This window comes from Electrona antarctica (genome assembly GCF_951216825.1).
Source record: "Electrona antarctica genome assembly, chromosome: 1".
NCBI classification, from domain to species: Eukaryota; Metazoa; Chordata; class Actinopteri; order Myctophiformes; family Myctophidae; genus Electrona; species Electrona antarctica.
This window is the reverse complement of record NC_136806.1, coordinates 15,397,978-15,423,422: the sequence shown is the minus strand read 5'-3', so window position 1 is coordinate 15,423,422 and position 25,445 is coordinate 15,397,978. Positions and strand designations below refer to the sequence as shown.

At 44.2% G+C, this 25,445-nt stretch overlaps 3 protein-coding genes across 4 annotated transcripts in view; 1 reads left to right on the top strand and 2 right to left on the bottom strand.

Moving 5' to 3' along the window:
* LOC306926089 (uncharacterized protein) overlaps positions 1-10,767 on the bottom strand; it is a 257,755-nt gene extending 246,988 nt beyond the window's left edge. The window contains exons 1-2 of the mRNA XM_079505347.1: positions 10,135-10,767; positions 8,544-8,613 (exon numbers count right to left, since the gene is read on the bottom strand). Coding sequence (XP_079361473.1) covers positions 8,544-8,613; positions 10,135-10,437 — 373 coding nt within the window. The 5' untranslated portion in view covers positions 10,438-10,767. The remainder of the gene's footprint in view (positions 1-8,543; positions 8,614-10,134) is intronic.
* Positions 10,768-12,230: 1,463 nt separating this feature from the next.
* LOC306925906 (dual specificity protein kinase CLK4-like) lies at positions 12,231-20,673 on the bottom strand. 2 transcript variants are annotated; one of them, XM_079505054.1, is made up of 13 exons: positions 20,465-20,673; positions 18,654-18,814; positions 17,364-17,622; positions 16,672-16,768; positions 16,249-16,315; positions 16,008-16,130; positions 15,595-15,761; positions 14,823-14,917; positions 14,375-14,504; positions 14,194-14,276; positions 13,999-14,078; positions 13,536-13,626; positions 12,231-13,175 (listed from the first exon to the last, which is right to left on the bottom strand). In XM_079505054.1, the coding sequence occupies exons 2-13, from the start codon at positions 18,812-18,814 to the stop codon at positions 13,014-13,016; spliced, it is 1,515 nt and encodes a 504-aa protein (XP_079361180.1). In that variant the 5' UTR covers positions 20,465-20,673; the 3' UTR covers positions 12,231-13,013. The 2 variants fall into 2 exon arrangements, with proteins under 2 accessions (XP_079361180.1, XP_079361179.1); XM_079505053.1 differs by having other exon boundaries at positions 14,817-14,917; positions 20,465-20,670.
* A 3,278-nt stretch (positions 20,674-23,951) lies between these two features.
* tmem126a (transmembrane protein 126A) lies at positions 23,952-24,839 on the top strand. The gene is made up of 2 exons (XM_079505324.1): positions 23,952-24,011; positions 24,139-24,839. The coding sequence occupies exon 2, from the start codon at positions 24,195-24,197 to the stop codon at positions 24,801-24,803; it is 609 nt and encodes a 202-aa protein (XP_079361450.1). The 5' UTR covers positions 23,952-24,011; positions 24,139-24,194; the 3' UTR covers positions 24,804-24,839.
* Positions 24,840-25,445: the final 606 nt, after the last annotated feature.

Genomic DNA, 25,445 nt, shown 5'->3' with positions numbered 1-25,445 from the left:
CTCTCTCTCTCTCTCTCCCCCTTCCCTCTCTCCCTCCCCATCTCTCTCTCTCTCTCTCTCTCTCTCGTAGTTGTGGCGTTTAGTGTTTACCGTCCCCGTCACACACACACACACACGACACACGTCACACACACACACACACACACACACACACACACACTCTAACGTATCTCTTCAAGCTGCAGAAATAAATAGCCTTTGTTTGAAACTAAAGCATCAACGTGGAAAAATCACAAAACAAGCTTCCAATCCATTCCAAATACCTTGTTGCTGACTGCTTAGGCGTCGGAACTTCGGAAGATTTAGAAAAGCATAATCCACAGTATTGTCACCGCGTCCGCGACCTAGTCTATTTTTAGTTTATCAGATTTGTCGGCGTGCTACGGCCCCGGAACGAGAAAAATGTATGAAACAAAAAGTAAACATCTCCACATGGCTCTGCAGCAACAGTCTCAGGAAGTGGACGTAACAACTTGCATGATCGCATCCTATAGACTATAGTCTAGGCCAAAAACCTGGGTCTTAAAATGGCTAGTCTAGGCACATTAGTGAAAAAGAACCGACAGCCTGTTTATTCATATTAAGCAAGATGATCATGTAAAAAACACAACAAAAACATATTTACTGAAAGAAAGAAAGACATTATGAAACTTATTATGTATTTATATAAAAAAAATAAAAAAATATATTTATTTATTTATTTATTTTTAAAAATCGATGGGTGGTCCAGCTCTCTATATGGGTGGGCCGCGGCCCACCCAGGCCCACCCGTAGCTGCGCGCCTGGAGAGAACTACAAGATGAGACCATCTGCAGCAGTCATGTGTCCTCCAGCATAGAGAGAACTACAAGTTGAGACCATCTGCAGCAGTCCTGTGTCCTCCAGCATAGAGAGAACTACAAGTTGAGACCATCTGCAGCAGTCATGTGTCCTCCAGCATAGAGAGAACTACAAGTTGAGACCATCTGCAGCAGTCCTGTGTCCTCCAGCATAGCCAGATCTACAAGAAACCCCAGAGACTCCCTGGTCTGGGAATAGTTGTTGTGGAATCTCTGTGTGTGTGTGTGTGTGTGTGTGTGTGTGTGTGTGTGTGTCTTTCTTTTGTGTTTCTTCTTTTCTTTTTCAAGTTGTATATTAGCTGTATATTCCTTTATTCTTTAATCTCCTGCAGCAGCAACTTTCATTTAACCAGGTGAGTCCCGAGTTCGAGGGAGCCCTGACCAAGATAGCAGCGATTACGGTGCTGCATACAACAAGGAAACGTTACGGTGTTGCATACAACAAGGGAATGATTACGGTGTTGCATACAACAAGGAAATGATTACGGTGTTGCATACAACAAGGAAACGTTACGGTGTTGCATACAACAAGGAACATTACGGTGTTGCATACAACAAGGAAATGCCATGGAATCGCAAAATAGCAGCCATTTCGTACAGAAACTCACAGAATCGTACGTCTAAAAGATAGACGTGGAAACAGAATCTAATTTAAGGAGTCGGTCATAAAATTACACCGGAATCCGCCATGAAATCCTTCGCTAGGTTTCTGAGAGTCCTAATGGGATCAGCTCATCTGGCAGGCTGCAAGTGGTTCCAGGCTGCAGGGGCAGCAAACAAACATAAATGCCGGTTTGTTTGCAGAGTTCAGTACGAACCGTACAGATGGAAAAGTAAGTGGATGTCATTTGAACGCAAACAATACTTACTAGTAACCACAGGCATAAGCGGGAAGAAGACCAAGACAAAGTGAGTCTGTGCGAGACCAATGCAGGGCCGCCCCAATCTAGGCATTTAGTGATTTAGTGTTTTGCAGCCAGTGATAAACCTCAAGAGCACTGTGGTACACCGTATGCAGTATAGCAGTGGGTTCTCATACAGCATACAACACAGATAGACCCAACGCACAGTAGCATGCATGCACGTGCACGTTTGTTGCAATGTGTAATCAATACACAACCACGGAGGAACAGCCTTTATAGCCCGTAACCAGTGGAACAAATCTCAAATGAGGCTACTTATAAAAACATATTTCCTGCGTGAATTGTTTTAAGGGGGTTCATTAATGTAATCTTGCGCGGGGTTCCTGAGCGTGTCCCGTGGTGCTGGTAGTCTGTATACACAGCGATAGCTTCCTGTGTGTTTTATTGTGGCTTTAAAAACCTCCAACCCCAGCCCCAGGGTAGGTAGGAAGGTAGGTGCCAGAGTCCCCCCCACCCCACGTGGGGCTCCCCATCTCCCCAGCCCCGGGGTAGGTAGGAAGGTAGGTGCCAGAGTCCCCCCCACCCCACGTGGGGCTCCCCATCTCCCCAGCCCCGGGGTAGGTAGGAAGGTAGGTGCCAGAGTCCCCCCCACCCCACGTGGGGCTCCCCATCTCCCCAGCCCCGGGGTAGGTAGGAAGGTAGGTGCCAGAGTCCCCCCCACCCCACGTGGGGCTCCCCATCTCCCCAGCCCCGGGGTAGGTAGGAAGGTAGGTGCCAGAGTCCCCCCCACCCCACGTGGGGCTCCCCATCTCCCCAGCCCCGGGGTAGGTAGGAAGGTAGGTGCCAGAGTCCCCCCCACCCCACGTGGGGCTCCCCATCTCCCCAGCCCCGGGGTAGGTAGGAAGGTAGGTGCCAGAGTCCCCCCCACCCCACGTGGGGCTCCCCATCTCCCCAGCCCCGGGGTAGGTAGGAAGGTAGGTGCCAGAGTCCCCCCCACCCCACGTGGGGCTCCCCATCTCCCCAGCCCCGGGGTAGGTAGGAAGGTAGGTGCCAGAGTCCCCCCCACCCCACGTGGGGCTCCCCATCTCCCCAGCCCCGGGGTAGGTAGGAAGGTAGGTGCCAGAGTCCCCCCCACCCCACGTGGGGCTCCCCATCTCCCCAGCCCCGGGGTAGGTAGGAAGGTAGGTGCCAGAGTCCCCCCCACCCCACGTGGGGCTCCCCATCTCCCCAGCCCCGGGGTAGGTAGGAAGGTAGGTGCCAGAGTCCCCCCCACCCCACGTGGGGCTCCCCATCTCCCCAGCCCCGGGGTAGGTAGGAAGGTAGGTGCCAGAGTCCCCCCCACCCCACGTGGGGCTCCCCATCTCCTCCACCAGGCTTCCCCCGTCTCCTCTGCCCCAGATCTGAGAGCTGCAGGCTGGGTAGGAAGAGCCTCTTATGAGTCCCTCCCTGGAGATCAGAGGTGAACCCAGTTGATCCATAGCAGGATCCATAATAAGATTATTGATCATCGTTCTTCTCAAGACTAAAGCCATGGTGTGCGCATTCCTACTCCAGGTGTGTAAATGAGACCTTATTATCTGACAGAAGTTGAATGGATCAAACAGCCAGTGATCAGACCCCGTTTCCCCCATACACACTAACACCAGAGGGTTGATATTAATACAGGCTTTACCACATTAACCCTGGTATCCCTATGTGGAGGAAATGTTTAATCGTTTCATAAAATAAATCTCTAAATTATTCAAATATATATATCTTTTTTTAAAGTATATCTGCAAGCTCACAAGACGTCACATCGCGATACACTGCGAGCTTAAAGAGTGGTTATTTTCACTGTAAAGTATGCAAAGTATGTAAGTATGCAAAGTATGTAAGTATGCAAAGTATGTAGGGAGTTGTATGTATAGGGTTAAAGAGCTACGGTAGACGACATGCCCGGTACCAGATCATCAAGGCCTTTGCAGGTATGATTTCATTATGAACTCATGTCGAAAAACCAACACACAGCAGGTTAACTGTGTAAATACAATCACAGATGAACAAAAAAACTACTACAATTGTATCCCACTGTACTTTCACACATCACGGTGCATCGTTCCAGCGATCCCTTAAAGGACCAGTTCACCACTTTTCAACTACTCTTCCTATAATTGGTCCTAACTAATGTTCATGATAAAATACCACCATTCTTTCCTACTAAGTCTGTGTCTCATAGGAAGGCTGTGGGCAGTTCAGAAACCCGTCCACCAGTGACATCATCGATGGTGAATCAAAGCTAATAGAAACGGCAGGCTTTCTTTTCCTGAAAAGTTGCAATGCAAAAGTTGAAGCCATCGTTCTCACGATAATACAAATCTAAATATATTTTAAAACAAATCTTGTTTAAAAAGAAATCTGCCTAATGATGATGTCACTGGTGGCCGGGTGTCCGAACTGCCCAAAGCCCTCCTATGAGACACAGACTGAGTAGGAAAAAATGGTGGTGTTTTATCATGAACATTAGTTAGGACCAATTATATGAAGAGATGTTGAAAAGTGGTGAAGTGGTCCTTTAAGGCAGTGTGCTTCCCTAACCTTTCAGCCCGTGACCCAAAAGAGAAATGTATAAATTTGCCCGGGACACAAACGAATGAAAATAGCAGATCTACAAGTTCACAACGTGTCGTTTTGCCCCCACGTTGTGATCTTGTAGATCGGCTATTTTCACTACTTCTTAAACTTTTGTTTTCTAATTTATTATGGAATTTCGTCGATTTTTCTCAGATTTCTTCATGAAATGTACTTTTTTAATTCATGAAAATCTTTGCTTTCTTTGGGAATGTATTTCGAATTTTTTGAAATTTGAAATTTTGAAATAATAATTAAAAACAAAAAGTATAGAAACAAAAAAAATAAAAAGGGACCCATAAAAATGTGTCTGCGACCCACAAACGGGCCCGAAACCAGTGTTTGGGAACCAGGGCCTCAAGGGACAGCGGCTCACATAGTGGTGTTGACTGCATGGAGGCATTGTTTCTGAGCAGTCACGCCAGGCCGTCTCTAGATAATGGCAGAGGGGGGGGGGGGGGGGGGGGGGGGGGTGACCCAATCTGAGCTCTGATACTAATAGCTGTGGCGGCTAGGCGGCATGCCGCAGAGATTTGGGACGGTGCCAAAATCACACATATACTGTGTAGACTGTACGCCCCCCTGGACTGTAGCAGAGCCATTAAAATTGACTTCGTTTTAATGCAATATGCAGACATGACAATTCACTGCTACCCCCCCCCCCCCCCCACACACACACACACACACACACACACACACACACACACACATACACACATACACACTTTACACGTGGTTCTAATAAGGAGAGGCAGCCAAAACGTCTGTGGACTAGTATGTATAAGTGTGTGTGTACATGTGTAAATTAGTGCTGCACGATTCTTCAGTTACTCAAAACGTGAATCTCAATTTTCCTCCACAAGAGTTGAGATCACGATTCTCACACGGTTCTCTTTTTTTCCCCGGAAAAATATGTATTGTATTGTCTTTAGTCTGTAGTTGCTGAACATGACATCAAAATGTGGCACCTGGAGCCACTATACTGTGGCGTTAAAGCAGACAACATCAAAGTGCTCGACTTAAACCTCTCTTAAAGTCTCTCTCTTGTAGCTAAAAACAAAACAGTAAGTAAAATGAATCTGACAGCCAACTAGTGCTGCATGATTCTCACTCCAATTTAGAAATGAGATCGCATGTCTGAATCTAGATCACGATCTCTTTTCTTGTGTGTGTGTGTGTGTGTGTGTGTGTGTGTGTGTGTGTGTGTGTGTGTGTGTGTGTGTGTGTGTGTGTGTGTGTGTGTGTGTGTGTGTGTGTGTGTGTCTCTAAGCAGAGGGACTAAGGGAAATGGACAGCCTGTGTGTCTTCATGGTGGCTGTCAGTCTGTTACGTAGGGGAGGACAGGGGGGGATATATTACATCTTCTGAAGATGCAGGGGAGACAGACAAACATCCTCTGAAGGGACAAAGGGACAGGGGGAGACAGACGTTGTACGAAAGGACAGGGGGAGATGGACGACGTCCTCTGAGGGGACAGGCGAGGTGGACGTTCCCCTGAAGGGATAAAGAGACAGAGGAGACGGAAGTCCTTATGGACATGGGACATGGACGTCATTATGAAAGGACAAGGACATGGACGTCATTATGAAAAGGACAAGGGACATGGATGTCCTCTGTAGGGACAGGGGGACAGGGGAGATGGACACTGCGTCTTCTTTACCCCAGCAGACGTCATCATCCTTTCAAATACAATGACTTTAAACAAGTGGAGATAAATAAATAAAGGGCTCCTGGACTGTTCAGTGCTTCCTTAAGGAGGATCTGTGTTCTTTCTATACAGTATAGCCGAGGTGCTGCCCCCTGTTGGTGCCTTGTGTTTATGCATACTGCGAGGTTATAGCTGGGAGGACATACTACTCTGGATAACATCAGTGGCAGAAGTGCCGCTCATTTTTCCTGCGCACACACACACACACACACACCCACACACACACACACACTCCCCCCCCCCCCCCCCCTTGGCTTGTGATCCTGGCTGTGAGAGCGTCGGGTTTCAGGACGCAAAAGACGGAGCTAAAGGCAGAGGTTCTCCGCTTACAGCGTCGTGTGGAGAGAGGTGCCCGAGTCGGCTCCTCAAAGACAGGCCACCGACAGACAGACACATGATTCTCACACACAAACACACACAAGTAATCATAGAAAAAGTTCAGATCAACAGGATACAACCATGGAACTTGAAGCCCCACGACAACGCATGCACGCACGCACGCACACACGCACACACGCACGCACACACGCACACACGCACACTGGTCAAGAAAAGCCAAGGAAGCTAAAAATCAAAGCCAAGCTAAATCATCTGATAAACGGCAGCGCTGAAATAAACACATTAGCAGCAGAGAAATGTTCACAGGTTGCATAGGGTGGTTGAGCAATCTAATTGTCAGGACGGCTGGAGAAAAATACAGAGCTGGCAATTGGTTCCGTCAAATCCACAACAAACAGAGTGCCCTTTTGTTACGCCAACCAACCAAACACCATCATCATCTGGGCCAGATACGAGAGTGAAGTGCACTTTAAATAGTCTCCTGAATGCTTGCGGTGGCATCGTATTCCCACGCCAAACCCACTTGATTACAGAGTAATTCTGCACAATGGACAGGAAAATGGGACCTAACACATGATACAAGAATACAATCCCCATGTAATTGCATTAAAACGCAGGAGTAACCGTAAGGGTGGAATGAGCTATTTCAAGTCATTTTTCTTTTCCCCCCAGTTTCTTTTTTCTTACAATACAAGGTAACTCTGATTACGTCCGTAACGATTCATCTGGGGTTTTTAAAGCCCTCTGGCTGTCCAGAGGTAGTGAAAATACAACAAAATACACGTGCACTTAATTACGTTTAGCTTTCCCACTGCTTAATTCAGTTCATACTGGGGGAAGAACCAACAACCTAGAGCAGCAACACAGACACTTCTTCCTAGCCTCAGCCAGCGGCCTCCACACTGGGACATGGAATGTGCTGAAAGTGGTCCAGGAATTCCAGTTGAGTGAACGTTTTCACCTGCTCCATGTTGCTGAGCCATTCACTACTACCAGACATACAGTATATAATATGAGAGAGAGACAGAGAGAGAGAGAGAGAGAGAGAGAGAGACACAGACAGACAGACAGACAGACAGACAGACAGACAGACAGACAGACAGACAGACAGACAGACAGACAGACACAAAGCCAGAGGCGGCCTTTTTAATGGTGAATTAGAAAGTAGCTTACTAGCTTTCCTGCCGGTTTGGGGGACGAGGTAATATCGCCAATAGACCATTACCCACTTGGACCCCAGCATCCATGTTCTGGGGGGAATATTAGAAAATATCCCAAGTGGACCTTGATATGAACAAACAGGGTTGAAAAACCACTGCTCTAAGTGGTTAAACAACCATCAGCAACACCTTCAATGCAACATGAGACGAGGTCACTTCATACTTTGTCTCAATGTTTGAACATCTGCCAGCAACGAGAACCTCGCCACATGGTACAACGATACCCTAGTCATGGTACAAGGTGAAGCTTTCTTAAGAATCCACTTCCATAAAGGATTCTGTGCATGTGCGTGTGTGTGCACGCGCGTGCGTGTGTGTGTGTATGTGTGTGTGTGGCATCATGCATATCACTGTGCTTCTCGCCCCAGGGGAACTATCACAAGCTCTGTAAACGAACACCAGCCGCCGGGCGAGACCAAACTTGGCACATGACTGATCCTTCTATTAATGTCAACAGGACTCAAGCAGGACGTCCCGTCCACTGATCTGACAAGCGTTTATCGACGTCTCACCATGAGACCTCCTGTCCCAGCATGGACCCCGCCTGCACAGGCTTAGGAACACTGATCCTCTATGGAGAGGCATTCATCCTTCCATGTGTGTGGCCATGTGTGTGTGTGTGGCGCGTGTGTGCGTGTGTGTGTGCGTGCGTGCGTACACACACATACAGGACATGTTATGAAAACTCTGAGACATCTGTAGATTGACAGAAGGTGGGTGTCCATTCATTCTCAAGGTACACGTTATGCACTTGCAGCACCCGTGTTTCCTGTGAGACGTGTGTGTGTGTGTGTGTGTGGTGCAGCAATGACAGTAAAAGATGAAAGCTCAATTGATCCTTCTTTGCGCCGCTCACAGAAAAGTACCTGTTTTTGTACGTCAGTATACAGTGCTTCGGCGAGCAACACCATCACGCGACTAAGCATCAAGTGGGTTTAAGTCTCAGAAGCAGTGGGACAAACCTTACCTGGGGGACAGAGACACTCCTGGCCAACGTCCCTCGCCGTCCTCAGTTTAGGAGACAGCATGTATACTTTCTACAGGCAAAAAGGAGACAGAAAAATGCATATATCATCAAATCATCATATTCATGTAAATATCAAACTTGATAGACCAGTGGTTTTCAACAGGTGGTCCTTGAGGGGGTTCCAGGTGGTCCCCAGCTAAATGACGGAGTTGGTAACGAAATGGACCCTTATAGATCTTTAACTCTTGAGAGCGTACAATAATTTTACGCTCTCAAGAGTTAACTAATAGTTAACTAATTGTTAAACATCTGCATCAGTTAATTTACAAGATGTCGTTATTTTGATCAACGTTTGCCTGTTGTCTCTCCAAATGGTACCACAGCAATACAGCATGGAATTATGGACACAATCTTATCCAATGACCACCAAATTCAAGGTTTTGGGTCTGAGAGCCTAATCTCATCACATGGTGGTCCGTGGCTCGAATGCCCAATAAATAATGGGCCTTGATATGAAAAGGGTTGAAAACCACTGTGATAGACCGTTGAAAACATGTTAGTATACAAATAGTCTATTACTATTATTAGAAGTAAATCCATTCCTTGCTAAAGAATGTTGGCAAGGAATGGAATGAGGTTAAAACAATCCTAATGACTATCATTAGCAATTATAAGATAATAATCTTGGCGTTTTCGCATGTTAGCTCTGTAAATGAAAGGGTTTCCTCCATTTATTTTCCATGTGATAGTATATAGGTTCATGCCCACCATGTGTGGTTATGTCACATTATGTAAACTTGTAAAGGGTCAAAGCAAAGTAAGTATCTGGACTGCATACATGGTTCATCCCCAAGTAGAGCTGGATACTAAGTACTCAACCTCTGTACCTATAGCCCCCTTTCGGGACCTTTTCTGTATTTGGGACGTCGTACTCGGTACCGATGTCCCAAAATACAGAAAAGGTAACCAAGGGTCCCGAAAGGGGCTAACCCAGTTCCAAAGTATCCTGGTCCTGGCCAAAATATTACTCAACTATGCAAGTGAAAGTTACTCAGTCAAACGTTCACTTGAGTCAAAGCACTGGTGTAGGCTACTTGCTTTTTAATACAAATTACGGGGGGAAAAAAGAAAAAAACGTTTTTGTATTTAAAAATATCCTTATTGTAGGCTAGTGTTGGTCGCAGCCAGGGGTCCGTTCCTAGAAATGGAGTCAAACAGTACAATATTTGTATTATGTGTAGGCTAGCCTATGAGTGAAAGTCACAAGCTCAAGTAAAGTAAAAAATAAGTATGGTAAATGTACTTAGTTACTGTCTACTATTATCCCGTTAGATTAAAACAGGTAGGGGGTTTAAAGGGCAAAACTCAGCTTCATCAAACTGCCTCGGGTAGCCTAGATGTGATTTTGCTAATGATTCACAGTGTAAATTCTGTTATTACGCACGCTTTTACGCACGCTGGCCGTGCGCTTGTATGACATGTACGCAGGCAGCACAGCCACAGAAGGAACACAACATAAGCATTGTTTATCAATTTCACCCAGAATTATAATTAATCACATTGCGACAGTGTATATATTATAGCCTATTACCTCTTCCACGAGCTTTCCAATGGTAGAGCTCAGCTCTGGAATTAGGGTTCCATCCTCGGTCAGAAAGGCGCTGTGGTGCGCCGCTGATGGCTGCATGATGACGGGCAGCTTGTCCATCTCTCTCTGCAGACGGCTCTCCAGCTGGAAGGTCTTGAAGCTCATCAGCAGACACACCACGATGGAGCTCATGGACATCAGCAGACACACCGCCACGGGAAACCCGGGCAGCCAGCGCTGCGCCGCCGCGGACCGACACGCCGGTTTACTACTCTCTCCTCCGCTCGGTTCCGCCGGTGTCTCCATGCTCAAATCCCGCTCTGTCAACTTGTGTTAATAATGTTTTAAATTAACTGGTTCTTCTGTGATACAATTCTGTCACCAACGTCTCATCAGAAGCCTATTTGGACCAGCCGTGGGTGCATTTAATTAATACACGCAGAAAACAACCTACGTCCAAAACATACAATTGAAAGCGCCGTGGAACCAAGAGGCAGTAATGTTGGAATGGAAGCGCGTTGAGCTGCGTCAGGGTTCTGGATGTGAACCAGAAAGAAGCCGTGTTCTTCTGACTTTCAGGTCGTTTGTTTCCTCCCAGTGTGTGTGGAGTCACTGTGGAATGGATGATGATGTGAAACCCACTTTGGTAAAGTTGTTTGTACCCCCAGAAAGTTGCACGTTCAACTAGACGAGCAGCGCCGCCCACAGCCCCACACGTGGGTGGGAGCCTTGTTGAATTGATCACTTTCACTGTAAGAGGCAATGAAACCACTCAACCGATCGGCTTGTTGAACTGTCTGTAGTACTGTATATCAGAGTAGCAGCCTATAAATCATCAAATAAGGTGTATAATACATGCATTTTAAGCGCTCCTGTGTAGGACTAAGTTAGTTAGCCGACTAACCACCAAGCAATAAATAATAAAGCTCTGGCAAATGGTGATTAATTTGACTGGCATATTAAAATGCATGAACACCTCACTTACAAGTTACAACGAATTAAACACGGCAGCCTGCTGTCTGATATCGGCTGAGGCTCGTAGCCTAATATTTAGACTGTAGGCATATACGTGTACACGTATTTCTTTTATCGATTTTGACATTTTTAATCTACGAGAGATTGGCTATTGCCTTAATTTCCCTGGAGGGACACCAGCTGGTACCTTAGCGCTCCTAATGTACAAATGCAAAATATAAGGCGCTTACCCTGATGCCCCAAATTTTAGAGAGGCCTACGGGGTGCTTGTGCAATGTATAAGTCCGTAGTTTTCAATAAAGGTGTTTTAGTCCCGTTTGTGGCCGAACGCCATTTCCCCCCTCCTCGTTTGCTTCCTGTTTACGTTGAGTGTAATTCCGGCTTTCACCGGATACGCCCCCTGACTACCGCCATCTATGGCCATTGGGAACTTCAGACAGAATCGGCCACTAAAGGGGACTAAAACATGTCTTTATTGAAAACTACGGACTAATACATTGCACAAGCACCCCGTATGCCTCTCTAACATTTGGGGCACCTTATATTTTGCATTCGTACATGTTCGGAGCCCTAAGGTCTCAGCTGGTGTCTGTCCTCCGACCTCCACCCTTAGGGATATGAATTATGAAGCCTTGGACTCTAGTAGATTGAAGAATCGATAAAAAATACATGATCTACGAGAGTCAATTCAATCTTAAAATATGAGCAACGGTGAAGTGGGGCCCCAATTTATAAATGTATCCCTATATAGATCTAAATAAAACATTGCCTACAATAGAAGAAAATAGCAAGAATGACTATTTTACAATCTGAATAACTTTTAATTTGATGGTAAACTTGCCATGGGACGAGACGTCCCAAGACTGGGGTTTCATTAACTTAAATATTTCAATTTATATGTTCGCCAGTCCGAGAAAACGATGGTAATATTGACTTCCATACAGCCGCTTTTAGTAGGGCTCGGCTCAGACAATGATACAGCTCTTTACTGCCATCTTATGGATCTAAATTGCTAATTCGCCTGATTAAACATACCGGTCTATATATTTATTTTATTTATATTTTTTTAAACTATTGTGTGGCGTTATTTTTTTGTATTGACTGATTGCAGAAACTATGCAAAACTTATTCAATACCATTTTTATTGAGGAAAACACACATATCGATACTGCAAAAATACAAATCCAGACAGTGAAAAAAGGACTTGACCAGAAATTGCACAGATCAACAATTTGTACTATATACACAATGTCCTGCCCAGGAATTCTGCAATAAGGCTTCTACAATACTTAATTTAAAGCTGAGAGGACGGGAGACCTCCACAAACTGGCATTTCTCATCACAAGAAAATGTTAACTATACGATAGCTGTTTTTAAATCTCAAGTAGCAAGTAGGCATGGCTATGAAAAAGGTATTCCTGTGATGAAATACTTATGGGTGTGAGGTTGATCAACACTGATGTGGAACAGAGCAGGGCAGGAAGACTGATACAGTCATACAATCAACACCTCTCTCTCCTAGAGTCACAACTTGTAAAATGAGCTCAGTGTCACGATGAAGTAAGGCTAGGCAATATATCATGCATCATTCACTAGAATTATATTGTGAGATATTGGAAGCTGCCAATTTTCAATCTAAATCCCATCCGTCCTGATAAACCCCGTCTTCTGTGAATGTCTCGGCAAAATGACATCCAACATGTCATTTCAAGTCACCAATGAACACAATTCATATTTCTTAATACAATACTTTTGAGAACGTCAGCTGCAAATGACAAGTTCTAGTCCGACTTGCAAGTAATCCGGACAGCCTATGCAAATGTATTTAACAGACATCATGATATTCGTTAGCTCAGCCCTACAATAGAGGTGTATTTTTGGGTCAGAAGTTCTTTCTGGATGACAGTTCATTCGTCTTTGCTCTTGCTGCTGCTCTTGCGATACACGGAGAAGAAGGAGTGTTTGAGAGCCTGGTCGAGGCTGAGCCGTTTGGAAGGATCGTACTCCATCATGTTCCGTATGAGGTCAAACAGCTGCCTGTGATCCTCCGTCTGGCATGTCATGTAATCCTAATGGGAAAAGAAAATAAATAAATGAAAAAAAAGGGGGTGAAAAGGTAGTTTTGACTGAGGATTCAATTACATTAGTTTGCTTTTTTTATAAAATTGTTCAATGTTGTTTAACCCATTTAGGCCTGACCTCAATTTTACAAAAATCTTCTAAATCCTCCAGTTTTCTGAAATAAATATTTTCACGATTTTTCAAAAATAGCAGACCTACAAGCTCGTAGCGCCTTGTAGATCTGCTATTTTTCAATAGCTAAATTATAACATAATGTTTAAAACACTAAAAGGGGTTCTCGCCCAAAATGGGTTAAAAAGTGGTCCTAGATTTGCACCACATTGCTTGGTAGCATTTCCTCTTCTTACCTTGAGCGGTTTGCAGTGTCTCTTGACGTATCTGCCAGACGAGCTGTGCGCGTCCCAGTCCAGCTTGCAACGGTGGATATAGCGACGTTTCCTGTAAGCCGCAAAATATAAGAGTCAATATCAGAGAGAGCTCACACACAAAGTTACCATGTGAACAAAGCAGCTTGTTAGTTTGCATTATTTGCCAAGTGTGATGAAACATTTTGTGGCTGTTGTGTGGAAACCTTGTATGTCCAAATCCATTACTTTTCAGGAACTGGGGGAGAAATAACCTGTCTTAGTCTTTTTTTATACTTTATTGATTCAATATTTATTAACACTCCCACTTTGATAAGGTTTCTAAAATATCAAAAATAGCAATCAACGAGTTTGAATCGTGATGTGTTGTGAGCTTAGAGAAAATATGGAGATACAAGATATCTGCCCAACAGCAACGATTTAACGTTAGCTGGTGGGGACTTACTTGGTTTTCTGCAGGAGGTCTGATGGGATTGGGCCCAGGACTCTTTCCATCATAGCAAGATGTTCTTTACTGTCATGGGTCTGAAGGAGGGAAAGAGATAAAACAGCAAAAAGGTCAAATGATTGTCAAATGATGACAATTAAGGTTATTATTCCAGAAATCAGTGGTTTGCATTCTTTAGGCCGGGCCACCTACCTGGAAGAGAGTTGATCCGACATAGTACTCGATGAGGATGCAGCCCAAACTCCACGTGTCACAGGTATTGTTCCAGCCCAGATCTGAAGAACACAACACATGTCAGACGTGTCTCTCTCAGCAGTAAATTAAATCACTCCCAAACAGAAAAGGAGACGTTTAAAAAAACATCAGTGCTTACCGAGAATGACTTCAGGGGCACGGTAGTGCCTTGTGGACACCACCGATGTGTGGTGCTCATGGTCGTATGTTGCATTGCCGAAGTCCACAACTTTGATATCCGGGTTCTTCACTGCTCGCTCATCCCGCCTCTGGTAAAAACAAAAAAAAGACAGTGTACAGATTAGGCAAAGACCAAGCATGGACACAAGAAGAAAAGTTTTAAAAGACTTATAAGCAGCATGATGTGACATCAAGAATATGCAGTGAATTGTGTGCTGACTATATATATATATATATATATATATATATATATAATAAAAAACAATATAAAATACACAGTAATTATATTACATGGGTACCAAGTAGTAATAGCATATAATTTAGAACAACAATTATTTCAAATTGCACATTAGATTACTGAGGTAGGATATAAAGAAAAAAATAATAATGAGAATACAGACATTTACCATTGCCGAGTTGTAGTCCATGTTGTACTCGGAGTTGATGAAGAGGATATTCTCAGGCTTCAGGTCTGTGTGAGTCAGCTTGTTTTTATGCATAACTGAAGGGAGACATAGAGAGTAGTGGTCACATTTCGAACACTGCAAAGTCTGGCTGCATTTCTAGGCTCTGGATTTGTGGATCAACATTACAGGTTTTAAAATTGCAGTATATTTCAAGGAATTAAGGTTTTTCCTAGCCTGGAATCCAGACGGAGGCACAGCGTGTTTATAATTTTATTTTTTTCTTGGTCTGGCTATCGTCCCGTTTGAGCTGGATTTCCAAACTACGTTGGAAGTGACTTGAATTTTACATTGGAAGCCACTGGATTCCAGGCTAGGTATTTCAATAGGACTGCTTTAGAAATCTAGATAAAGCTATATGAATGACAATGATCTGCACCAAGTATCGCCTAGCTTTTTATTCAAATCCCAAGTTTCTGGGTTGTTCAACTCAGACAGTCTATGATTAGCACAGCTTGGGTAACTAAGTCACAATACCTGGGAGCTGATGCTAGGTGTTGCACTCCACCTCAACAATCCATCTCCCAGGGCTCTAGCCTAGCACATTTAAAGGGGGACAGACACCTGCGTTCTCACTGATTCTGACAATAAGACACTCTGACCTACCCATTTAAAATCAATTCATGCCCTCATTCATGCCCTTCAAAACAAAACATTTGACTCAAAGAATGTTCCACGATCCCCAGCACCTGTACAAACCCGCATGATTACTCACATCGGACAGCTCTGATGATCTGGTATGCCATGTGTCGAATGTGCTCCATGGGGAAAGGCTGGAAGTTGTTCTCCTTGAGGAAGTCGTACGTGCTGAGGCCCAGCAGTTCAAAGACTATACAAACATGGCCGTGGTAATCAAACCAGTCCAGCATGCGTACACAGGCACTGAGGGGAAGGAAAAGGACCTCGTTTTATGGAACATTCTGGATACTCATTTGGGATGATGGCATAAGCAGGCATGTGCATGCAGACACACACACTACTCATCCTACACTCATCAACTGATGTAAATAGTGTTGAAGCTGTATGCTAAAGCTTTAAAACTAAAACGTATAGTCAATATTGTAAAGAAATATGAGCTCCACTGTGTATAAGAGGTCCTACAGTATTTTTTTGTGATGTATGACTTACTACTTGCGGTCACAGTCCAAGGAGTTCATCTGTTCCAGGACCTCAACCTCAGACATTGCTGCCTCACGGTAGCGTTCTATGTTTTTAATGATCTTCAGAGCAATGCGAGCTCCATCTCTGTCTCTGAGAACGAACACACACACCAAGAACCAATCAAAAGATGACAAAGCAGAAATCCCAACATTAAGCTATAATGAGAAGGGGAAAAAATAAACAACAAACATGTTTCCTGTTTACTCACTTAGTATGATCAATGCATTCCACCACCTTCCCAAATGCGCCTTCTCCTAGAGTGGAGATTATCTCATCTACAGGAAATAAAGAGACATAGTTAGACACACAGCAGTGACCCCTGCAGGCTGAGATTAAAATGTCTCTGTTCACTCAGCTATGCTACTGTAATTGGACTTCTGAACAGAGATCAACTGATCATGGCACAAAGCCAAATTATGTTGCAGTGCAATATCTAGTTATTCAAATAAATAAGGTCTACTGGGGCCTAGGAAGAAATTAGATGCCCTCTAAAACCTGTTTAATTAAATCTTTTTGCAACTGAACAGCAATCCAAAAAGGAAATACAAATCCAAAAAACCAAAAAGATAGAGTGAGAGGCGAGAGAAGAGAGAGTGTGAACAACAGTAGAATAAAGGTATATATTCTATACATCTCGATTTCAGCATGTCTCCATTGTGATAGATGAGGTGACCATCGTCATCATCCTCAACACTGCGGGATCTCTTCCTGCGGTGATGGCTCCTCCTCTGCAAGGCGCCGCATTCCGCATCCACCACATCAACAACCCATCAGTCAGCACCAGGCCACCACAACCGCGACATCGTCACCGCCATTTCATTCAACCGGACCAACGGGGGTGTAGGAGAGGATGGTAGGGGGTCGGATAGATTCGTCCCGTTCAGTAACACCGCCAGGCGAATGGACGGAGAGGGACGGAGCGGCAAATTCAAATTCAGCCCCACCAGAGAAAGGCATTTGGGCAGCCGGCCACCACATAGTGTGTGTTACAGAAGAAAAACATGGCAACAAGATTTTCAGATGAGACTTTCTCAGAGTAGTACAGAAAAAAAATTAAAGTGGATAACAATCTACAATCTCTAATTCTCACATCAAGTCCCACTAAGCCACTACAACTTCAGTACAAACACTGGATCCACCGTTTCCTATTGACACTATCTCTTTAGTGTGTGAAAACTGCTATCAGGCCCCCTATCTGGAAATACTGGAGCTAATAACTTAGTGACGGGTAAGACACAGCTACAGCGGCTCAAAGAGATGCCCAATTTCCACTTGGTGGTTTAGAAAGGGAAGGAGAAATAGGCAGAGAGGAGCTTCCCGTACCGAGTAGGAGCTGTGGTGAGAGCTGTGATGAGAGCGCCTGCGTCCTCTGCTTCTATGCTTGCGGCTGCGGCTGCTCCGCCTGCTGCGGCCGGACGACTTGCTGTAGTTGCTGTAGTGATTCCAGTCGCGGCCTCTGTCCCTGCAGGAGGTGGTGCCACGGCTGTCCTCGCCACCGTAGGCCAGGTCCTCGCTGGCATCGCGGGACGGTCTTTCCCTGGAGCCCAGCCTTTGGTTCAGGCTCTGTGCCTCCAGGTAATGGCTGTAGAAGGGAACACAAAAACACACGGATGTTAACCCATTTACCGCTACCATTATTTAATCACTCCGTCGCGTCCTGCCAGGGTTTTATCGCGCGTGACACTTACTTTGAAGAGCCAAATATCCGTAATCGCATTTTACTATGAAACCATTCCGTGTGTGTTGACGAAGCTGGTGCTTGTTCTCTCGGTCGGTGGTGGAAAAAGTGGACCGCGAGTATCACAGCGCCTGCTACAGGCCGTTGAAAACGCTTGTCTGGGACAAAGCGACCCCTGCAATGTCGCTTCTGTGAGATAAAGCCGTCTGAAAACAGAGCAGGCAATGTAAGTGGATGCGCACGCATTTTCAAAATGGCCGCGGCCATTGGCTCAGAAGCATAACAAATCTAACGAACGGTAGATTTCGATACGATCGTATTAAAACATGCATTAATGAATACATCGCTGTTAAAACGGCTTTTCCGGGTGTGGCAGGCTACAAGATTCTACGTGTCTATATTCCTATGTTCCTGGCGGGCCTCGTGTTAAGAGGAGCAATCGAAGAGCCTCCTTTGGACTAAACTCTCTACGACTGGGCCAGTCTGAGTCGAGAGTCAGCGGGTGGGAGAATTTAATAGTTAAGGCTTAAGGCTGTGTGTTGAAATAGTACTTTTATCACCGTGCAGATAAAATTGCTGGCAGTATTCAGCGTCACACGTCCGCAGTAAAGATTGGTATAGCTTTCACACCGTGTGCCATCTCAAAGCAAACATTCCTTAAATCAACAGTCACTCTTGGAATGTGGTAGGGATTCATGGCAGCTCAGATTGCGTTTTTTCCCCTGCATATTTAACAAATTTACTCAATTAAAATTAAATATCAAGGGGAACAAAATACTAAAACTGAAGCTAAACTTAGAGATCAGACTTCTGAATGTCTTCCAATAATGGATTTTCCTGCACAGGCTTCTGCAATCTGTACTGGTGTCCAAAAGATCTTGTGTCCTAGTAGTTTAGAATTTACTGTACATTTATCAATAATAAGTTATGTTTACCCATCGTAGGTTTTGTGGTGATGGTCATGCTTTCGAATCTTGTTCTCCCTTTCGCTGCTGCAGGAGTCTCTCTTCCTCCGCTTGCGGCTCTCCACTCTCTCCTCCCACCTGTGCTCGTTGAGCCATAGACCTGGAGAACACATTCTCTTGGATTGACGCATCTGAAAGACAGAATATTTAAAAAATAAAAATCAGGGACAGCATAGAAAATTGTACTCTAACAATTTACACATTTGCTGCCGATAAACACATATATACGCTATTTAATGTTTTTATATCATCGATATAAAAAGGTTGCTAGGTAACACCTTGCTAAGCTCCAACCAGCCTGTTTCGATATATACTCCCGTCAACTGCCTGTTTACGCTCCATTTTAAAACCCTTTATTCTCTGAATCTAGGCTGCATCCACGCTAATTGAACAGATCGCCGACATACAATATTAACGCTTCTGTAGAGAAATAATTAGCAAGTCAAAATAATGGTGGATTTCGCTTCCTGATTTTGGGGGGAAAGGGAAAAAGCTCCTTGCAAGGAGGACCTTAGTACTAGCAGCTAACTTGTTAACTAGCCATGTCTCCTCTCCCCCACTAAAACAAAAACTAGCTTAAAAATGTAAGCAATTTCTTCTAAAATATCACACAGTAAAGAAGGGCCTTGCATTGGTTCTCTTACATTCACCATACGGCAGGAATATTGGCACATTCCTTGGGGGCCAGGCAAGACAAACTTTACACTTTACACAATCATTACACTGAGATCAATATTAGCATTGTAGTGAGTGAGCAGCTCTGGTTTGTGTGCATGGCATGAGCAAATTACCGGATACATTTTTTTTTTTTTTTTTAGAATGCACGCTCTAGACTGCAATGTCAATCAATATTAATGCTGCAGTGCAATCTGTATGGTACGATGTCCTTCCCTCTACCGCATGAGATTCGGGCAGTACTAGTTAACAACCAGTAGGTGTCCTACCAGGTTTACATGAGTAACTTCTATGTAAACAACAAGACGGTCACTGTAACCATTCTGCAAACTGTTAATACAATGTTCAATCAATATACATACAATTCAGAATTTCAGATTGGTTAAAAAAAAAGGTTTATTCATTAAATCTGCCAGACAGCAGAGGACACTACACTGCAGTGGGCTGTCCCGAACTGACAGATTTAACAGATTCAATATTTCCAATATACATTTATTTGTCTACTCTAACCTATCTATCCCGATTTTCATCAATCAGGGAGAAAAATCACATTCGATCGTATTTTAGTTGAAGTAATTAGAATGAAGGCAACCATAACTTAACAAGATGCACTTACACTGAAATAAACACAAAACTAAATGGATTGATTGTTGATGGATTGCTAAATAATTGTTTGACGCCAATATTCCCTTTTGATCGTTAAATATTTATGTGTTCTACTTCTGGTTATTGTTGTCTGCTCGGCAGTGCCCGCGAGGCCTAGTCCCAGTAGTGCACCTCAGTCCACGCTATGAGTCCACGTCACAACAATGCAATTTAGCTCGTTGCTAATTTTAGCTAAAACGAATTATCCGAAAATAAATAACATACTTAAATATATATTTTTAAAGTAATAAAGCCAGAATGTAACTTATTCGCCCAGTTACACACAACAACTACTATATAAACAAATAAACCAATAAAGGTGTGTTTTGTTCGACCAATGACCATTCCTTCCATGTTGTTCGTGAAGCAGCACGAGACCGTTTTGCGTCGGTAAAGCTACCTCTCTAAACTCTAAATGTTGTAGATTATTCTACCGCTTTGTGACACAAAACATGTCTTACCTTCAACAAACAACGATGCTGTCGACGTTCAGTGAACGTAGTATACGCGATATATGCCGTAATAGGGTTATGGAACAAGAATAAATTAACAAAGAAACAAACGGATCAAAATAATGGCGACTAGCGAGTAAGCCAAACGTCTTAAAAATGGCGACCGCCCGTCACTCACAGTGACCGTGACTCACTGGAATGTGGTGGAAGGTTCTTTCTTCATACAAATACATGACGTTATTCAACGTCGCATCATAGGGTACTCTGTTGCCCTGTAACTGTAACCTCGTGTCACCAGGCTTTCCACCCATAGAGTATATATATAATAGAGACTGAACTAGCGCGAAGCTCCGCCCCCCCAGCTATTCATGTCAGTGGAAGTTGCTCAGTGGCGTTTTGAAGCACCCGGAAGACTGCCGGAAGTCCCTCCCAGGACCTCAACTTTGAGGTCCTGAGTGACGTAGGGCAACTGAGCGCTCAACGTTAAAGCCCAGCTGCACGGGGTTTCCCGGTCATGAATCCACGGGTCCGCCTGTAGTCCCTCCTCCTACCACTAGGACCCAGAGCTTCAACGTTGGAAAGTCTGCCTGCCCCCTTGTTTCCACCTCGGAGGAAAAGTTGCTTTAAAAATAAAACTCTGTTGCCCTGAATTTCCTCTGAGGTGGAATAAAGGTTAGTTGCCCTGCCTAACCTGAGCTGTTGTTTTAGTTTTTACTTTTGTGCTAAATTTCTTGTAGCAAGCACACTGGTTTTAATTTATTTTTATTTCATGAACCCCATTTAATAATATATGTATTTATTTTGTCACACCCTAATCTATTATCTATCATGTCTATCATGTCTATCATGTCTATCTATCTATCTATCTATCTATCTATCTATCTATCTATCTATCTATCTATCTATCTATCTATCTATCTATCTATCTATCTATCTATCTTATTGGCTTAATCTTATTTTTTTTATTGTTACTTTGTATGAGTCTAAAGTAGACTACACTGTAATGAACCCTGTAAAAAAATCCTGTTTTACCTAGTAGGCCTACTCGTTTTCATTTTTGCACTGTCACTAAATGTTTTAATGAATTGAATTTGATTGATTGAATAATGATTGATAAAATACCCTGTTATAAAATACTAGAATGCGCCGCAGTGGTGTCTGGTTTGATTGATTGATTCAATGAAAATTGTAGAATGGTTACAGTTCAAGGAAAGTAGGCCTACAGGTCATGAGGGTCAATACAAATTCTGCTAAAGAGGATAAAACCAGAACAAGACTTGTTTACGGTAAGAACTTAACCGAGATGTCTAGGCTCAGATACCTGTATGCAGTCTTTATTCTTATGCAGAGATATCTGGGTTGTAGCCTAAGGCCAAAATATCCAGACTCGTACGGAAGGCGATGGATGGAGTGGAGTCTCTGCTTGGTGAGAGCTGATCAAGGTAGGTGGTCTTACTTGAAGGTTATGAATTATATAACCTTGAAAAGTTGCACCTGGCGTGTTACGTAAAAATACTGCTTGCATCTGAACTTAGAGGCTATATTACCACTCTTTATATAGGGCTTGGCTGGATACTTGTCACTATGACGATGCATCGTCTAAATATCCATATATGGAGTTGATATGACTGGCATGATGTCAGCACTAAATTGTCTGTCTGTCCACTTATATGGATCTCTAGATCAGAGTGGTCCAAATATGGGGTTTATTGTGATGATGTCAGACTTGGATATGTTAGTAAGATAAGTCAGATATATCTCTACATAATGGAGTACCAATATCAGAAAGCCTATTTGTTACACAGCAAAAAGTACAGGGAAGTAGTTCAACTTCAATTACAGTTCAACTTCAATTACTCAATTCTTCAAAAAATACAGAAACAAGCCATAGTCCTATCTTGGGTTCAATCCTTTGAGCATTGTATTTGACACTGCTCCTCTCTGTGGGTTTTTTCTCTCTCTTTATTTGGCCAAACTGTTAATAAAGTATTCAATCAATCACTTATGCAGTACTATAACCAGTAAGACGCTTGAGGGCGAGAAGTGACCTCGAGGTCGTGTGCACGCATTCACGTGGGTGACAGCAGACTGCTGGGCGAGCACTGGCGCATTGGTATGGGGGGTCAGATCAACATATGGAATGAATTCTGTACTGGCCATACATGGAGCGTGTCTTGAGTGTACAGGGTTTGATGAGGTCAGATCAATACCTATATAGAATGTCAGAACAGGTCAGCTCCATATATGGAGACCTAAGGGTGGCAGTGTGGGCAGTGTAGGGCCGGACCTTAAAGGACCACTTCACCACTTTTCAACCTATCTTCATATAATTATTAGGTCCTCACTAATAATCATGATAAAATGGCACAATTTATTTCTACTCAGTCTGTGTCTCATAGGAGGGCTGTGGGCAGTTTACAAACCCATCCACCAGTGACATCATCAATGGAGAATCCAAGCTAATAGATACTGCAGGCTTTCTAGTCCTGAAAAGTTACAATGTGAAAAAGGAAGCCATCGTTCTCACGATAATACAAATCTAAACATTTTTGTAAAAAAAAAAATGATGATGTCACTGTGGACGGGTTTCCGAACTGCCCACAGACTGAGTAGAAAAGAATGGTGGTATTTTATATGATTATTAGTGAGGACCTATTATATGAAGATGGGTTGAAAAGTGGTGAAGTGGTCCTTTAATTTTCGGGCCTATTGAGAACTCTAGTGTTCGCCAGCTGCCAGGCGTGGCTGCACTAATAACTTTGGGGCAGGCCGGCCGTCTAGAGTTTAAATGGACACATTTGGAGAGGTATCAGTCAAAAGGGAGACATCGAAGAGGAAGGATGGATGGGGAAGGATCAACATAATGGAATGTCAGAACAGGTCAGCTCCATATATGGAGATTTAATGGTTTGAGGTTTGAGGTGAGATGTAGCCTGGGTGAGATGTAGAGTTTATGGCCAATATTGATGACATCAGGGATCTCCATATATGGGCTTAATATTGATGACATCACGTGATGATGTCACAAGGCATGACCATATATGGTCACCCCATGGTCATGCCTGGGGTGACCAACCAACCAACCATGTGCAAACTACTGACGGGAAATGCATGATTTCATAGTTAACTGCGACCTGCAGTCGCAATAGCATATAACGATGCAATGTGACATACCGGTAGCTTTTTTTGATTGATTGAAAATTTTATTAACAGTTTGCAGAATTACAGTACATTTCAAGCACAAACTCAATACAAAGGCTGTTAACTGTGAGTGGACGACCCAATTAAGCATTACACTTGTTTACAACAGGGTCCACCATGTTCAAATTGTTTAATTGTTTAGTTAATGCTGTACCAACTCTAACTGTACATACTTTCCCCATTTTCAACTGTTTTATTATATTTTGACACTTGCTTTGGCAATTTAAACGTATGTTTTCTCATGCCAATAAATGTTGAAATATGCATGGCAAAAAAACGTACCCCGACTAGGCTCCAGAGAGAGCCGCCCATAGGGGGAGCCGCCCAATCTTGTTGAGCTGAGCAGCGTGGAATTGTGGGTAATTAAAAAAAATGGCTGCGCCCTTCAACAGTGCGGCTGTCAGATAATAATATGGTTCTTATCCAATCGTGGTAATGTTTATTTACATACATTTAAAGCGTCGTCTGTCTTGTCTTCAAAGGGAACACATAGGAGCATAATTTGCACTGATATTGTAGTACGTGCCAAACAACAAAGATGTCGGAACAACAACAAGAGAGCACTGGACAGACACTGACCAGACGGGATGTCATTGAACTGCTGGCGCAAAACTTCGAACGGCTGCCAGACTTGGACCAGAAACTGTTCTACTACGGACCCCTGTACATGTCGGGGAACAGCAGCTTCGCGGGACTGATAGCCAACAGTTTGTACCGCAGGGTTCTGAATGTCACGCAGGGCCACCTCTCCTCCAGCCTGCCCATGGCCGTCATCCCCTTCCTGACTACGATGGCTCTGTACAACGTGGCCGTGACCAAGCCGCTGCTGTCCGGAGACCTCAACTGTCCGACGTGCGCCTGGCTCCGGGGTGCGCTGGTCGGCCTGGTCGGCGGCGGGGTATACCCGGTCCTGCTGGCCCTGCCGGTGAACGCGGGCCTGGCGGCCCGCTACGAGACGGCGCCGCTGCCGGAGAAGGGCAACATGCTCCGGTTCTGGGCGGAGGTGTCCAGGCCCATCCTGAGGAAGATGGGCCCGGTGTTTCTGATCCAGGCGCTGTTCGGTGCCTTCCTGGGCAACAGACACTTTGAGTCCTATATGAAGTTGAATAAAATGACATTTGGCCTAAATGAAGACCTAGGAGATTAAAAACGTGTGTTTAAATAAACCATCTGCAACAATGTGTTCATGTTTTATTTATTTGAATGGATAGTGCCTGCCAAGCCGGAGGATTGACTCTTTATCAATTAAATGTGTAACGCCCTACCAACAGTCATAACGACTCCTCCAAAAAAAAAGTAAATGGTGCATTTATATAGCGCCTTTATCCAAGGCGCTTTACATAGATTGTGCATTACATTCACCCATTCACACACATTCATACACCGATTGCGGCGGAAGCCATGCAAGGTACCAGCCAGCACATCGGGAGCAATTTGGGGTTCAGTGTCTTGCCCAAGGACACTTCGACATGTAGCCAGGAGGAGCCGGGATTCGAACCGCCGACCCATGGATCATTGGACGACCTGCTCTACCTCTTGAGCCACAGTCGCCAAACCGCTCTCAAAGGGCACCTACGGACGGCCGCAAATCGAAACTGCCCCCCGTAAACCTGAATCCCCCACCCACCCCTTTTCCCCCTCATGTTTGTTTCTTTCCTTTTTTACCTCTATGATTTCCTGTTTTTTTATATAGATTATATTTGTATGTCTCTAATTGTTATGATGAATTGAACATGGTGGGCCCATTTGTAAACAAGTGTAATGCTTTATAGTGTCGTCCACAGTTAAC

Bases quoted from the DNA above. Each gene is read 5' to 3' on its own strand.
- tmem126a (XM_079505324.1), top strand. From the start codon at position 24,195: ATGTCGGAACAACAACAAGAGAGCACTGGACAGACACTGACCAGACGG.
- LOC306925906 (XM_079505053.1), bottom strand. From the start codon at position 18,814: ATGCGTCAATCCAAGAGAATGTGTTCTCCAGGTCTATGGCTCAACGAG. The intron at 17,623-18,653 runs GTAAACATAACT...TCCCTTCTACAG, and splicing joins CACCACAAAACCTACGATGG to CCATTACCTGGAGGCACAGA. The intron at 16,769-17,363 runs GTACGGGAAGCT...GGCGCCTTGCAG, and splicing joins CTCACCACAGCTCCTACTCG to AGGAGGAGCCATCACCGCAG.